This window comes from Micropterus dolomieu, unplaced genomic scaffold (assembly GCF_021292245.1).
Source record: "Micropterus dolomieu isolate WLL.071019.BEF.003 ecotype Adirondacks unplaced genomic scaffold, ASM2129224v1 scaffold_34, whole genome shotgun sequence".
NCBI lineage: Eukaryota > Metazoa > Chordata > Actinopteri > Centrarchiformes > Centrarchidae > Micropterus > Micropterus dolomieu.
Window position 1 is genome coordinate 1,945 of NW_025744038.1, and position 16,598 is coordinate 18,542.

At 44.3% G+C, this 16,598-nt stretch overlaps 1 protein-coding gene across 1 annotated transcript; it reads left to right on the forward strand.

Annotated features, from left to right (window-relative positions):
• Window positions 1–1,182: 1,182 nt before the first annotated feature.
• dusp16 (dual specificity phosphatase 16) lies at window positions 1,183–12,613 on the forward strand. The gene is made up of 6 exons (XM_046043134.1): window positions 1,183–1,471; window positions 3,377–3,515; window positions 5,728–5,891; window positions 6,243–6,402; window positions 6,493–6,616; window positions 9,020–12,613. Exons 1-6 carry the CDS (start codon window positions 1,199–1,201, stop codon window positions 10,128–10,130), a joined length of 1,971 nt encoding a protein of 656 aa, XP_045899090.1. The 5' UTR covers window positions 1,183–1,198; the 3' UTR covers window positions 10,131–12,613.
• The last annotated feature ends 3,985 nt before the right edge of the window (window positions 12,614–16,598 follow it).

Genomic DNA, 16,598 nt, shown 5'->3' on the forward strand with positions numbered 1-16,598 from the left:
GTTCCAGCTTACATAAAAAATGTCCAACATTTAAAAACTAAAGCTGAAGAGAAGTCAGACAAAAATAAAATGGAAAAACTGATGTTACAACCAGAGTTGGAAGATCTTTAACTTCAGTACCACTAGAAATATTGCAGTGTGGAAATACTGTTATAAGTAAAAGTCGGGCATTCAAAATAAGTAATTGGCAGCAAAAATGCAACTTAAAGTACCAAAAATAAAAGTACTAATTATGCAGAATCATGCCCACTAATTATTTCAGAATAATAATTATTATAAAAAATTGTACTTCCACCCCTGTGAGACACAAGTGTAGCTGTAAATCGTGGTGAAAGGGTTAACAATGTCCTGATGAGGGTTTTTTGAGCATTGCAAAGACGGCAGCTGGCAGCGGAGGATGCAGATTATGTTCACACCAAACCCACGCTTTGAAACTAGACCAAACTCTGCACTTTAAAGTCTCACACGAGCAGAAGGAACAGGCCAGACAGAGATGAGTAAGCAGCTCTTTACCTGTTCACAAGTGGCGCTTGTGTTGCATCGAAAAATAGAAAAATGCAGCTTTATGTAAGGCAGCGTGCAGCATCGCAGGAAAGGCGGTTTGTGATAAACCAGAAGCCAAATCTAATAAACTCTCATCTTTCTTTTTTTTTTGTCTTAAAGTCTGAAACCACTTCAGCATGAAGACGGGGATCAAGGTGCAGAGTGACGTCGTCAGCGCTCAGTCCAGGAGAAAAGATGCCTTTTGTTTCACGCCTGCTGTGGTGTGAATGAGAGTCCCTGCCTCAACCACCACCACCACCCCCCCCCCGGCCTGCACGCCACCAAAAGACTCAACACACATGGAAACACACATTAACTACCAGCCGCACACACACACAGTCTGACGAACACAGCAGAGAGAGTTAGTGGGGGTTTGGCTTCCAGTGCAGAAAGCGCTCTCTCTCTCTCTGTCTTTCTCTGTGTCTCTCGCCCCGGGGTTTTTTCGGGCTGCCAAGCGCCATCAGGATGACATCATACCCGACTGACACAATGGAGCTCTTCATCCTCTGAGGTTCCTCGCCAGGCTGCGTCACTGCGCTGGACCGCCGGCCCCGGACGCTCAGGAGGAGGACGAGGAGGAGGAGGAGGAGGGGGAGGAGGACTACGAGCAGGGGGGGTGGGGGGTGGGGGGTAAAGGGAGGGAAAGTATTTTGAGATGTCGGAGCGTCTTGTTGGACCAGAATCATGGTCCAAGTCTGGGATGCTGAGGCTCGGGGCGGTGCGGCCCATCGAGGCAGAGGCTCTGGTGGCCCTGCTGGAGGGCGGACTGGACCGGGTGGTGCTGATTGACAGCCGGCCCTTCGTGGACTACAACGCCTCCCACATCCTGGAGGCGGTGAACGTGAACTGCTCCAAGCTGATGAAGAGGAGGCTGCAGCAGGACAAAGTCCAGATCACAGAGCTGCTGCAGCACTCTGCCAAGAAGAAGGTAAACGCACCACAGAGCCCGCTCACCAACACGGTCAGCAGGTGGCGCTCCAGCACTGACTCGCAGATCTTTAAGAAACTTTAGTACACTTAGACTGCTGCAGTTTGTCACAAACCTGAACACATAGTTTTAGATTCAGTGGAACTAAAATCACAGTAATCCAGTGATGGCTGTACATTCATGCTAACTGCTAACAGGAGCTAACAGCTAATTCAGCAACTTTTAATGGGGACAGTTTGAGGAAATGTAAACAAATATAGATGGTACAGCCACAAACATTTTCTAAAAAGGAGATTTTACAGCCAGCATGTCATTCAGCTCCTGTATCGTATGATAATTATGACTAAAACATTGACTAAAATTTGACTACAACTAAAACGTCGGACCACTGACGAAATCTAGACTAAAACAAAACAAAGACTAAAACGTGACTTTAAACCTACTACAATTTCCGACTCAAAAAAATGTGACTAAAAAGACTAAAACTTTATTTAAAATTCCTGTTAAATTGAACACTGGATGTAGCACACAGCTAACTCACCGACCCCAAAGACTGAGATTAATTCAAAAGCTCTAAGAACTTGAGGAGTGAGATTTGTTGTTAGTAGTAGTAACTAAAATCTGACTCTTGTTAAGTTTGTCTTTTTTTTTTTTTAAGGTTTTCCTGGTGCCAGTCTGGTGTGTATACTGACACATAAGATTTTAGGTATTTCCCACGTCGAACCATCAAAGCACCCGTGACTAAAACCGTATAACACTAAACGTCATTATTGTTCACTTTACTAAAATGAAGAGGACATCCTTAGATTATCAAAAGTGTTTGTGAATGATGTAATCAGTAGAAGTAGTTGTGAGGCAGTATGTGATGATGATTGATGTGATTTCCAAGTTATGGACATTTATCCTTGAAGCAAACTGCATTTACTTCAGCTGTGTGTGTTTTGACTCTGTGTGTTGTGGTTTGACTCTGAGATAAAGGGCTTTGACTTGTGATGTAGTTTTGTCAAGAGGTAAGAAGTAAAAAATGAAGAGGGAACCCATGAAAGATGAAATATGTGGTAGAAGAGCACAAACATGAAACATAAAAGGAGGATGCAGCACAACATAGTTGAGATACCGAAACGATAAGAGCAATGTGGAGATGGTTTGGATACTCTGTAATACTGTGCAGTCAAGAATGTGGAAAATGTCAAACACTTAGACCTCTATGCCTTAAAACCTGGTCCAACCTGACGCTGCTCGCTTTGCTTTAACTCTGAATGTGGGCGTCTGACCTCAGAACAGTATATTTATATTTAACAAAGAGAGTTTGCAAGCTGCAGAGGCTGCTCCTCCCTTTTTGTGGCGTTGTGTTAAACTGGAATAACAGCTTTAAGGAAGCTCGGCTGCTCATTTTTAATTCTGAGCACGATTATGAGCTGTAATTTAATTTTGTGTGCAGAGAGTTTCCTCGAGTGAGTACAAGTTGTAATGCAGGCAAACCAATGTGGTTTAGTCTATGTTTGATCTGGGAGGCAGACTGTCGACTGGCTCCACCATTGTACCGACTCTACCCTCGTACGACTTACCAACTGACTCTACCTTCACACCATACCATATCAAATGTCATGACTTGGTAGCATATGTAAAATGTCAGTGTTGTGACATCTGTTCTGGGAGACACAGATATTATATGTTCTTTTCATAGGCAGAAACTTTATTATCACTTAGGTAGGAATGTGAGCGTTAGGAGTAATAGGAGCATCGTGACTCGTGGTCGGGATAAAACAAAGGTTTTTACGTCACCTTCACAGGTAGATGCAGCGTCCCTGCTGGAAGATATGTCTGATTAACCTGTGTAATTGTAATTAAAGTGTAAATTGTATAAAATTGTCTAAAAGTCTCTCTTCGGTTTATGTTTTGTAGTTGGAGCTGCAGGGTGATCAGGAGGTCGTCGTATACGATCAGAGTTCTTCAGACCCGACTGCTCTCAGTTCCGAGTCGTTCCTCAGCGTCCTATTGGTTAAACTCGAGAGGAGCTTCCCCTCCGTACACCTGCTCTCAGGTCAGTCCCAGATGAGTCTGAATCAAAAAGATCCATGAGACCAAGACAAGTCGCGGTCAAAAGAGCCAAGAGACCGAGACTAGTCCATGATAATGTTTATAATGTATTTTTAGGGCTGGGCATTAATTGATGAATGCAGACAACTGTTTTATTGCACGTTAACGCAGTTTTTATTATTACTATTTTGGAGGTCTGTTGCTCCCTGGCTGTGAATACACCAAACAAGCAGCAGAGGGAGGCTTCGGCAGACTGCAGCGAGTAACCTAGATAAACAAAAGCAAGACGAGCGATCAGACGCCACAGCGAAGTGGAAGGCTACACGCTGCATGCTGATTAGTATTGGGGAACGTTCTTAAAATCACAATGCAGTCGCTTGGCCCCGCGGGGCCGCTCTTTGCTCCGGCGATCAGACAGGGAGACGAGCGCTCCGCGAGTAAACGGCAGATGGATAGTAACCATGGCAACGGCTTCTGTGCACTACACAGCTTTAGCCTATTTTAACTTGAGTTAAAATTATAGGCTACATAACTTCACTTGACAGACCTTCATCTAGTTTTGCGGCTCTGCCATGCGAATTCGCTCCTGTTGACGTCCCATTTAGGAAACTGAGTTTCCAGAATCTGTTACCAACAGCGAGGATCAGTCTCTCCTCCAATGATTTGTGCTGCGCGTCGCGTACAAAAAGTTCAGGACAATTCAACTTCGGCGGCTGGTGTATGCGTGAGGCGAGCACTTCCCCTCACTCTAACAGGGACACTTGCTACTGAACAAAAGCTGTTTATGCTGCTCCCTGAGAAAAGAAAAATGTTTCTGCAAAAACAAGAAAACAGATTTATATATGTCTGTGATGATGTTATGATCGTGGCTCTGCACACTGGCAGTGGCTAATAGCTTTGGTTTAATATTTGATTTGATGACATTAAATCACTTTAATTAATTAATTAATCTTGATTAAAAATTTTAATCGTTACCCAGCACTATATATTTTATAAAAGTAGAAGCTCATCCAGCACAAACAGCATCCATGTTGTGTCTTCAGTCTTTAACCAGCCTGACGGATGAACTCCCAGTTTCAGCTCAGTCACTTGTGATAAAGCTGTTTATTATTTTGAACGACAGGCGGATCGAGTGCAGACGTCCTCCCTTCCCTCAGTGGAAAACCGAGGGTTATGTAATGTAACCATGATGTAATGCTGCACTGACGACTCCACCCTCACATATTAAAAGCAAAAAAAACAAAGACTTCTGGTCTTCCCAAATTCACCCGGTCAAAGGTTTAACAGTTACACAACAACTTCTATCTGCTGTGAGTAAATGAGGAACCTGTTTCTCTGACTGGTAACCGAGATTCAGCAAAAAGCTTTACAGGGAAGTTCAGAGGACAAAAAGAGGATTATAATCAGTTCTGTCTCTGAAATGTCAGGCTGTAACAGTAAAACCTGTAACCATTATAAACACACACAAGTGCACTATTTCCTCCTGTTTGTTTAGTCTTCAGGAGGAACTAATGGGCTTGGAGCTGAGAGCCACAGGCAGGAAGTCGGACAAGAAGACGTATTTACTATACTTTAAAGCAGATATGGAGGGAGGTTACGGATTTTTGGATAAATAACCCAGTTTTTATTCACCTTTTTTATATAACATAGAAAAATCTGAAATTTTAAAATAAATTATTGCACAAACAAAATACTTTGCTAAGAGGCATAAAGACCAGTGAAGGAAACAGATTATTTGTTTTAAATACATAATATTACAGTACCGGCTTCCATTAATTAAGTTCGTTACTATCTTCATCAGAAAAGTACAAATATACGGCACTTTATCATACAGAATATATGCTTTAATCAGGATAATAAAACATCTAATACAGGGAAATAAATATAAATAAATTAAAATAACAAGGTGTAATATATTATTATTATTAGTCTTCTACAAATTCAAATAAAAATCCTACAAATGAAATGTTTGGGCAGCAGGCAGCGTCCTCTCTGTCTCTTTATGAGATATGGTGGATCACATCCTGGGCTGGAGTCGCAGTACAGGCTGTAAAAGAGAAGAAGAATATCTCTTCATCAGGCTCACGCTGGACCTGCAGAGGATCAATTCAGAGGCGTGTTATCTGGCAACAAGTGTGGAGGAGCCGACTGTAGACTGACCCGAACTTCGTCCTGCAGCAGAGGATCGTTAACATTTGTGTGTCTGTTCCTCTCAGGTGGTTTCTCAGAGTTCTCCCACCTGTTTCCTGGTCTGTGCGAGGGGAAGTCCACTCTGGTTCCCTCCTGTATCTCTCAGCCCTGCCTGCCGGTCACCAACATCGGGCCGACCCGCATCCTGCCTCACCTGTACCTGGGCTGCCAGAGGGACGTCCTCAACAAGGTATCAGAGTGGAGGTTTTTTTCCTTTTCCTGCATCAACCCTTTACTTCTGGGTCCGTTACAGAGACTGTGGCGGGCCGCCGTAGTTTCAAAATTAACTGAAAACACACATGAGCGCTGCACAGGTGCGTTGGTGTGGCTGTTTTGTTGCAGATTTTGGGTTCAACATGAACACGTTGCCTCTCGACACAGATCAAGTGCTGATCATAGTTTCAACTCATTTTGCCTTTATTTCAAAATAAGAGCACACTTTTATTCTGGTAACTTCATCCAGGGTTAATAAGCAGGATCATGCTAGCCTGGGTCTCTGTGTGAACGCTGATCTGACGCCTCTGTTGTTTTGCGTCTCCAGGATCTGATGCAGCAGAACGACATCGTCTACGTCCTGAACGCCAGTAACACCTGCCCCAAACCTGACTTCATCCCAGAGTCTCACTTCCTGAGAGTTCCTGTTAACGACTCCTTCTGTGAGAAGATCCTGCCCTGGTTGGACAGATCGGTGGAGTTCATAGGTCGGCGGCCTCTTCCTTAACCTTTCTTTTATGATCGCTTATCAGAGAAATATTCACTGAATGAGACCGTCTGTCATTTGTGCATTTCAGAGAAGGCTAAAGCCTCCAACGCTCGGGTCCTGGTTCACTGTCTGGCTGGAATCTCCCGCTCAGCCACCATCGCCATCGCCTACATCATGAAGAGGATGGACATGTCGCTGGACGAGGCGTACAGGTGAGAGTCTCAGACAAATCTCCCACAACCACCTTTCGATCTCTACATCGTTAAACACGTAGAGAGGATGTAACAGTTACAGGGTGTCCGCGGGGTCTTAAAGTCTTAAAAGGTAATAAATCAATTCTGTGAAAATTAAGGCCATTAAAAAGTCTTAATCGCCATTTAACAAGGTATTAAATTTTGAAGATATTTTTTTTTGTTTGTTCAAAAGTTTGTTTGCTAAAAGTGCAGGTGAACGTATTTCTTTATAATGCATAGCCAAAAATATTAGACAGGCAGTGAGTAGCAACTGTACCGAGCGCCTATTTCACTCTTAAAACCTCCAAATAATAGAACCGGAAAATGATTTAAGAATACAACTGACCGTAATCTCCCACCCCGCCGGACTCGTAATGCTAATCGTCCAAATCCGCCAGCAGCTAAATCTGTAAGACTGAAGACAACAGGGAGAATTCAGGGAAAAGGGAAAAGTTTGATGTGCTGCAACAAACTTTATAAATGTTGAACTCATTGTTCTGCATAAACGGTTCTGATTATTGACGAGTTAGTAGCCTGATCAAAATCAAGGTCGGAGACTCTCATGTAGCCTGGAGCATTTTTCTTGCACAAAGTCAATGAATAAAATTTTTAAATTACTATTAAACTAGTGGTAAGTTATATTCTATTCTTTGAAATTATATTGAATATAGTAGCATAATGAATATATTAATATCAAACTTACAGTTTACTATTAAATTAACAACATACTTTTAACTTAATGTTATACTAATCCAGTCGTTTAGACCAGTTCCTCCTCCAGGTTGTATCTGTGCTGCGGCGCCTACACTACTTACGTTATTCATCACTCAGTTTATTCTCTTCTTCTTCGTTCCCTCCTGGCCTATTTGAATTTTGTTCTATTGATCAAGTGGACGATGAAAGTTATCACACACATCACTGCAGGCAAGCTCACATTATCTAGTTTAAACCAACTAAAACACAAAATGACACTGTGGTTCACATGATTTGCCGTAATGTTGCGTACAGAAACGTCATAGTTTATGTAAGACAGCTGCTTTTCGCAGGAAATCTGACCTTCACACAGAAAACTGTTGGCCTGTACAGGCTGTTATAGGCAACTGAGAAAGTTGGTGATTGCCTCAATTTTTAGGTGGCGTTACAACCTGATGACATATAGGCAATAAATATGTTAGAAATATTTAAATTCCTTTAAAAACTCAAATTTCCCTTTTTAAAAGGTGTGCGGCTGATTTAATCGGTTAGCTCAAAGTGGCGCGGCAGTCTTAAAATATCTTGAAAAGGTCTTGAATTTTACTTCAGGATTCCTGTATATACCCTGTATTAGGATCCTCCAATGAACTGACAGCAGTGTGTTTAGATATCATGCAGCTTTTTATTTAACTGTCGCATTACTAGGGGTGTGTAAAATAATTTGTTCTTAGAGGCATCGCGATGCAGACTTGGACGATTCTGAATCGATTCACAAATGTCAATGTCGTGGAAATTGTATCTTGCTGGTGGGTTTTTTCTGCCATAACAGTCAACAATCGATTAGCCTAAAGGTTAATTGAAAACAGATGTTGACAGAAGTGCAGCACCGAGCTGTGTAACTACAGTTAGGGCTGTGCGATCAATTGGATCAAACATTGGTTCAATTAACAAATCAGAGGTAGAACATTCAAAACAATTAAGATTTTTTTAAATTTTATTTTCAACAAAGTTTTGTCCCTTTTCCTCAACAAAATAAATATTTTAATAGAAAAAATAACTGTCAATTTGTTAGTGATTCAAATGAATTAAACCAAATATTTATTGACTTTAGGAAATTTATATTGCGATACTAATCATTATTTTTTTTATTGCTCAGCTCTAACTACAGTAGACGAGACAAAAAGATCTGTTGAGGCGGAGTGAACACTGTGTGGCTGGAGCGTTATAAAGTTTCAGCCGTATCTCACTCTATACTTAAAACAGTATCAGTAAATGAAAATGGCAGCAACAGAACTCAGTAATAATTCGGTATTAATGTAAGAATGCTATGCATCCGAAGTAACGTTAGCCGCATGTCATTACTACCTACCTGGTTCGATCATTATGAATACTTTAAAAGTAGCAAGTAGTCACACAGTGAGAGAAATGCATCTTTTTTGGGGGGTTTTTGGCAAAAGATCTGCAACCTTAAACGATAAATAGTTTGAAGATCAGAGTTCAGATTCCTGTTAGATGCTCACGGTGCACATTCCTCTCCACACAGGTCCAAACAATGCAGAGAGTCCGTCCTAATGAGTCCAGAGCCTCTTTGACCCTCTAATTAGTCCGTCCTCTGTGTCGCCGTTTATTAGTCACACTGGTCCTGAGTCACACTAATGACGGACGTCCACATTCTTTGTGTTTTTGCAGGTTTGTGAAGGAGAAGAGGCCGACCATCTCTCCCAACTTCAACTTCCTGGGGCAGCTGCTGGACTTTGAGAAGAAGATCAAAAGTCCTCACGGTGCTGAAACTAAACTGAAGTCCCTCCATCATCCGGAGTCCTGCAGTGATTTCCCCGCTCAGCCCGAGGACCCGGAGCCCCTGGCGTGTCAGGAGGCCCCCGTGGGTCCCGGCCTGGCCCTGCTGGAGCCCCTCACCCTGCCCTGTGTTTTAGCCAACGCCCCCGAGGAGCGTCTGCTTGCTCAGGCTCTGAGCGGCCTGCAGCTCGCCGACGGGCCTGAAGACAACGCCCGGCTGAAGCGCTCCTTCTCTCTGGACATCAAGTCGTACGGCGAGCCGGGCGGGAGCGCTTCTCACCGAGTGTTCGTCCCTCACGGCGGATCAGGAGACGCCGCCGAGTTCTACAAACCGTCTGCCTTCAAAGAGCCGACCAGTAAACCGTGCCAGTTCTCCCCGGTGGAGGAGGTTTCAGAGCAGTCCACTCCGGAGCAGAGCCCCGACAAGGAGGAGGCCGACGGGCCGAAGCGAGTCTCGCCGCCGGCCTCCAGCGGCTTCGTCAAACCTCCGCCCGCCGCTCCGAACTGTTCGCACCAGCTGCACCGGAGCGGCAGCATGGAGGAGAACGCCACCAGCTTCCTGTTTGGCCTCTCCCGCAGCCAGCAGCATCTGGCCAAACCGGGATCCGGCGGGGCCCTGAAAGGCTGGCACTCAGACATCCTGCTGGGCCCCGTCACCGTCTCCACCTCCTCCCTGGCCGCTGGCTGGTACCTCTCCCCTGACTCCACTCGCTTCTACTCAACCTCTGCCATCTTGAGCGGCGCCGGCGGCAGCTTCGCGGCCTACAGCTGCAGCCAAGGCCTGGAGGCGGTGCGGCGGCGCAGCCGGCAGAGGACGAGCGACCGCGGGGACTCGAGGAGGAGCTGGCACGAAGAGAGCAGCTTCGAGAAGCAGCTGAAGAGACGCAGCTGTCAGATGGAGTTTGGAGACGGGATGACAGACAGCAGATCCAGAGAGGAGATGGGGAAGGTGGGGAGTCAGTCGAGCTTCTCCGGCAGCATGGAGATCATCGAGGTGTCCTGAAACTGACCCGGGGACAGTTTCACAAGTCTCACAGGATGAGACGGACCAAAGCGGCTTCATCTTTACTGACGCTTCAGCGTCGTGGAGATAACGTGCAACACGCCTCAGCCGCCCCACTGAGCGTCAACATCACACAGGAGCTGCGGTTCAGAGATCAGCTGGATGTTTTCTAATCACCTCATTCGCCCAAATATAAACCAGTACATTTTACACATACACCAGCTGTTCTTTTTGAGAGTGTTGCATTCTGGGCTGTTTTTAGCCTTGACGTTGCTAGGCTACCATGTTTGTTCAGCTCTGTTTTTAGCGAGGCTGTTGGAGTGAATCAGCCCTGAAAGTGTTGAGTTAGTTCAGTTTAACCTGCAGGAGTTTCTACACGTTTGTCAACATGAGACGAGTCTGAAAGTGTTTCCAAATACCGAGAGGTTATAAAGTGCAGCTCATCACCGTCGCACACTGACAGACTAAGGGTCCGATAAAACACCAGCAGCTGCTGAAATCATCTAAATGTCCTCTGAAAGTATTTTACTAAAGGAAAAGCCCTTAAAACATCAAAAAAAAACAATCTCCTTAACTTTAAAGCAATTAATAACAGACAGGTCCAGGTCATCAGTTCAACACGTGGGACAAGGAGCAATTCATTGAGGAGAAGCTGAAGCTTTATGGGTAGGCTACTACTGTTAGCATGAGGGCTAATATGCACGAGTATTACTAGAAGTCGCTGTATCATAGAGGTTCACAGGCCACACAGACACACTCGTAAAATCTGAATTAATCTAGCTATCTAAACCGATACAGGGGTCGGATCTTTTTTTTTAAGCCATTACACGGCGGGCCAGAACTTAGTCAAATGATAATTTAAAAGTAGTTAGTGTGTCTGGTTAGCTCAGTCAGTAGTGCCTGTTTCACATGCTCACAATAAAGCGTGTGCGTCCCAAAAGATTTGTTTTAATTTCCCCAGCCCGTCACGTTTCCTGATGACCATTTCAGAGGATTGTGCCTACAAAACCTTCATTCTGTCGGCACAGTAAAGAGGAAGCGATTCAACTGTTGCCGTCCTGACGGAGATCTATTTCAGCACCAGCTGCTATCAAAGTCTAAGTTTTGGCCCGGGGGCGGTTAGATTCCTGCACTGGCCTCAGATCCAGGCCGCTACCCGTGTTTTATCCCCCTCCCCATAACACAGCCAATACTACTGCTGCAGCCGTTAAAACACTTTTTTGTTTTTAAAGGCAGACTGGTGAAGATGAAGCGGCCAGCAGCCGACAGTGTCTGTTTAAACGTTTATTAATTAGGCATTTTTGGCAAAGTGAGGCAGACTGCTGCCAAACGCTCGCACGGGTCCAGATCATCAGCATGCAGAAACCCAAATCTAAACACGCAGGTTGTCTTACCTAACACCAAGGCTTCACCACGGAACGAGTCCGCTCCCAAACGAATAACAAGGCAGCCAGAAAAGGCCTCTGTGTGAGTGCCAGCAGACTGTATTGTGTCATCAGTGTGATAAAACGTCTCTTAATCTTTGTTTTGCCATCTGTAACTTCACGGATATCTAAAACAGGCCCAATGCATTTAAGGGGGCCCCCTGTTGCCTTAAGAGTCTCGTGGCCCGTTTAAAGTTCTTCTTTCTGCATTAAAGCCTGAAAAAGTAAAACGAGTCCAAAGACGAGTGGGTTTCAGTTCTCGCAGGTTTTTCAATTAATCAAATTACTCTGAGAAGTCCCGGCGCTGTCGTTCCCACTGAACACGCTCTGATTTCTGTCCTGGATGTCTTGTTGTGTGACTCTTCTGTACGGATGATGAAGGATACTAAGACTAATAAGTTCACAGCAGACACACTGAATGATGATGATGATTTCTGACGGACGCCATCCTCGGTGAACATAAAACAACATTTTAATAATAACGAACATAATGAAAGCAGCAGATCTTCACATTAAACACTGATGATTTCCAATGAGACACTTTGTGATGGGACAGAGGATCAGGAACTCTCCGATGTGTGTTGCAGAAAACTCTTTTCTGAAAGTATTTCTTTTTATTTTATTTTTTTTAAAGGACGACAGACATTTTCCCTGACGGACTCTGAGCCTTTGAACGTCTCGTCTGGTTTGTGGAGGAGCTGCTCGTCGTCTGTTCGGATCCTTCAGACGCGATGAAACTTTGTCCTGTCGACGTTGAATCCTCACTTTTGCTTTTTCAGAGTTTTGAAGCAGCTCGTTGACACAAACCATCTCAGGTGTGATTTGAGCTGAACAGAAACAGGTAAAAGACGCAGCTGTGCGGGGGATCGTCGCCACGGAGCACAGCATGTCGTTGTGATGTGAATAAAAGAGGCTGGGACTCTTGTTCAGAGCGCTCGGACGTCGGTTTGATTGAATCGCAGACGGAGACTCGCAGACGTGTTCACGGTTCATGTTGCACTACTGTGGTGATGAGAATTGATTTCATTAAAAATGTATAAAAGCAAAGTAAAAGAACAATAATGGTTGAGTTTGTTTGTTTTTTGGTACTGTCAATCCACAGAACTCCACAAATCAACTCCTGAAGCTGGGAAGAACTTTTGTCTTTACTTCTGTTGCAGAGATCAAATATTAGTCGTTAGTAAGAGTCTGTCCTGTTTCCTGAAACTGCGCTACAGAGCGCGTTTCGTCACTACGTTGAATACCTAACAAGTATAAGTCGTCTGGTTTATTAGAAGTAAGAAGAGAAGTGAAATCTGGAACTAAAGTCGGCCACCGTAGCTTCTGCAGCTCGCTTGCAAAGGGAGGCGTGAGCGGTGCATTCAAGTGGTGTTGGAATAATCCAACTCTTCTTTATTTTTTTTTTTAAAGTAAAGAAGTAAACAGAACAGTACGCATATATGTAATAAATAAGACACAAATAATAAACAGGTTTCCAGGGGGAGTCTATATTATACAAAGATATTAAAAGACGACTATATGTTGACAGTTTTCAGCCTTTTTGTTGTTGGATTTATAAATTAAATTGATATAATGTACAACCTCGTGGAGAAAAAGTACAAAGTTTTAACTGCTGAATTTACAACTACCTTTAAAATGAATACATTTATTATAAAGTACTTATTTCATCTGAGGAGCAAGTGAATGATCAGACATTTTTTGCAATTCGCAGTCCTCACCGCTAGATGCCACTGAAACTTACAGGGGTGGTGGAAACGAGGGAAAACATAAATCACAACCTTGTTTTTTTGCCCTGTAGGCTGTGAACTTCTCTATTTGCACCATACTGCTTTAAAGACACTACACAAGTTTCAAAATGGGGACAATGGTGGTCAAAAACACATGAGTTTAATTTGAAGCTGCCTCTGTTGGAGAAACTTGTCAATACAGTCTAAATATTGATCAGACTGAAATTCAACTCAGGCAATTTAGTCTTACAAGCAAAGGTGCGTGTGTGTGTGTGAAACTAGTTCTATATTTTACAGGTATAAACTGTTATTTACACTTTGCAGGTAATTTTAAATTGTCCAAACCAAGAAAACAAACAGTATATATACACACATATCAACAAGGTAAATTTTATCGTCATATTACAACAGGGTTGTAAAATCAAATGCCATTTATTCCCTTCTGCAGTGTATATATAAAATATTTAAAATGAAAGCTCGGGGAAGAAGCAGCTCAGCAGTCTGGGGGCGCGACAGCAGACACTTTGAATTGATTGAAGTCTGTCCAGCTTAATGACCAGTGATGTAAGTGACACAGGTGAGGTACAGGTACCGAAGAGGGCCTGAAAAACAACAAAGTGTGCCTCATCTGTCCAGAGATGTACTACAATTCTGCAGCGGGTGATTCAAACTGCTCATTTGGTACTCATCTCCCGAGCATCCGTGATATCGGCGAGGTGAGGTGCCTTCAGAGCCCAAAGGATCCTAAAGGACAGAACCCACCCAGCCACAGCCTGTTCACCCTGCTGCCTTCTGGGAAGAGAGATAGAAGTTTCTGCTGCCGCACCACCAGACTGCAGAGCAGCTTTTCCTCCCAAGCTCTCAGACTCTTAAACTCTAATTCATCCTCAGCACTGCTCCACTGATGATTTCTATTTACCAGTTTTATAATTGATTCTGTGTTACTGTTTATTGTCTGCTACGTACAAACTCAACTTCACTTTACAACCTGTTGAATTGTGACAAATAAATCAACCTTGTACCTTATTATTACAGGTGAAGTCGATGTTTGAGTCACAGGGATCCTTTCATATACAGCAGTGGTCGGCAATAGGCGGCCCGCGGGTCAGAACTGGCCAACCAGCAGGGCTGGACTGGGACGAAAAATCAGCCCGGGCATTTTTGGCCCAGGTGGCCCCCTAAAATCGGGCCATGACAACAAGACCAGAATATATTTTGATAGGCCTACTACACTGCTAAAAATAAAGGGAACACTTAAACAACACAGTGTAACTCCAAGTCAGTCACACTCCTGTGAAATCAAACTGTCCACTTAGGAAGCAACACTGATTGACAATCAATTTCACATGCTGTTGTGCAAATGGAAAAGACAACAGGTGGAAATTATAGGCAATTAGCAAGACCCCCCCAATAAAGGAGTGGTTCTGCAGGGGGTGACCACAGACCACTTCTCAGTTCCTGTGCTTCCTGGCTGATGTTTTGGCGGTGCTTTCACTCTAGTGGTAGCGTGAGACGGAGTCTACAACCCACACAAGTGGCTCGGGTAGTGCAGCTCATCCAGGATGGCACATCAATGCGAGCTGCGGCAAGAAGGTTTGCTGTGTCTGTCAGCGTAGCGTCCAGAGCACGGAGGCGCTACCAGGAGACGGGCCGGTACATCAGGAGACGTGGAGGAGGCCGTAGGAGGGCGACAACCCGGCAGCAGGACCGCTACCTCCGCCTTTGTGCGAGGAGGAGCGGGAGGAGCACTGCCAGAGCCCTGCAAAATGACCTCCAGCAGGCCACAAATGTGCATGTGTCTGCTCAAACGGTCAGAAACAGACTCCATGAGGGTGGTATGAGGGCCCGACGTCCACAGGTGGGGGTTGTGCTTACAACCCAACACCGTGCAGGACGTTTGGCATTTGCCAGAGACCATATGCTGGTGCGGTTCCTCCTAATGCAAGACAATGCTAGACCTGATGTGGCTGGAGTGTGTCAGCAGTTCCTGCAAGAGGAAGGCATTGATGCTATGGACGGGTCCGCCCGTTCCCCAGACCTGAATCCAACTGAGCACATCTGGGACATCATGTCTCGCTCCATCCACCAACGCCACGTTGCACCACAGACTGTCCAGGAGTTGGCGGATGCTTTAGTCCAGGTCTGGGAGGAGATCCCTCAGGAGACCATCCTCCACCTCATCAGGAGCCCAGGCGTTGTAGGGAGGTCATACAGGCACGTGGAGGCCACACACACTACTGAGCCTCATTTTGACTTGTTTTAAGGACATCACATCAAAGTTGGATCGGCCTGTAGTGTTTTCCACTTTGATTTTGAGTGTGACTCCAAATCCAGACCTCCATGGGTCGATTAAATTTGATTTCCATTGATAATTTTTGTGTGATTTTGTTGTCAGCACATTCGATTATGTAAAGAAAGGAGTATTTAATGAGATTATTTGATTCATTCAGATCTAGGATGTGTTATTTTAGTGTTCCCTTTATTTTTTTTGAGCAGTGTATTTAGAGAAAAATGTATGGATGAAATAGTTGACATGGAGGTCTGGGGTCCTCCCCTAGAAGATTTGGAGCATTAAACACTTAATTTCCTGCATTCTGGAGACATTTTCTGCACCAGGGAAGCACAAAATCCAGGTGGCAGGTGACAATTCAGAATCTAAAAATATAATAGACTATGATGCAGTAAGCTTATTATTGTTTTTAGCTTCCCGTCCTGCTTTTAAAGCATCCAGTTTAACTTATCACCCAATTCTGTGTTACACCTTCTTAGCAAACTTCATTAGCAAACTCATTACCACTAGTTTTACACTCTGGGCATGCCATAAACTGGCCGTGGCTTCTTTACTGGATTAGAACCAGCGAGCATCAACAGACCCAAGTACGCCTGCTGAGGTATTTGATCGATCTTTGCTGTGCACATAATTCCCCTGTTGTTTGTCATGTCCAGCACAATCTTTTCAATTTGCTCAGGCAGAAAACATCTTATCTGTTGAAGCATATTCCTCAGCTTCTTTACAGTTGTGCTCTTCTATTCATAAAACCTTTCCTTCTGCAGATTCCTCCTGGTCTTTCTCCTCCTCTGACACAGTACAGTATGGTAGAGCACGACAGGGAGGCTTCTTTATCCTGTTGTCTCAGACTAAAAGGGCTAAAAAGCTTCAGGGTGGTGGGTGTGTGTGCGCATCTGCTGGAAAGCACAATAGTGTGATTAATTGACTTTTTGAACAAAGTTGGAACAAATTTGAATAAAATACCCACAATTCTATGAAAGTAGTGATCATTTTGTTTGTTTGTTTAGAGCGTAGTGTGGAACCATCC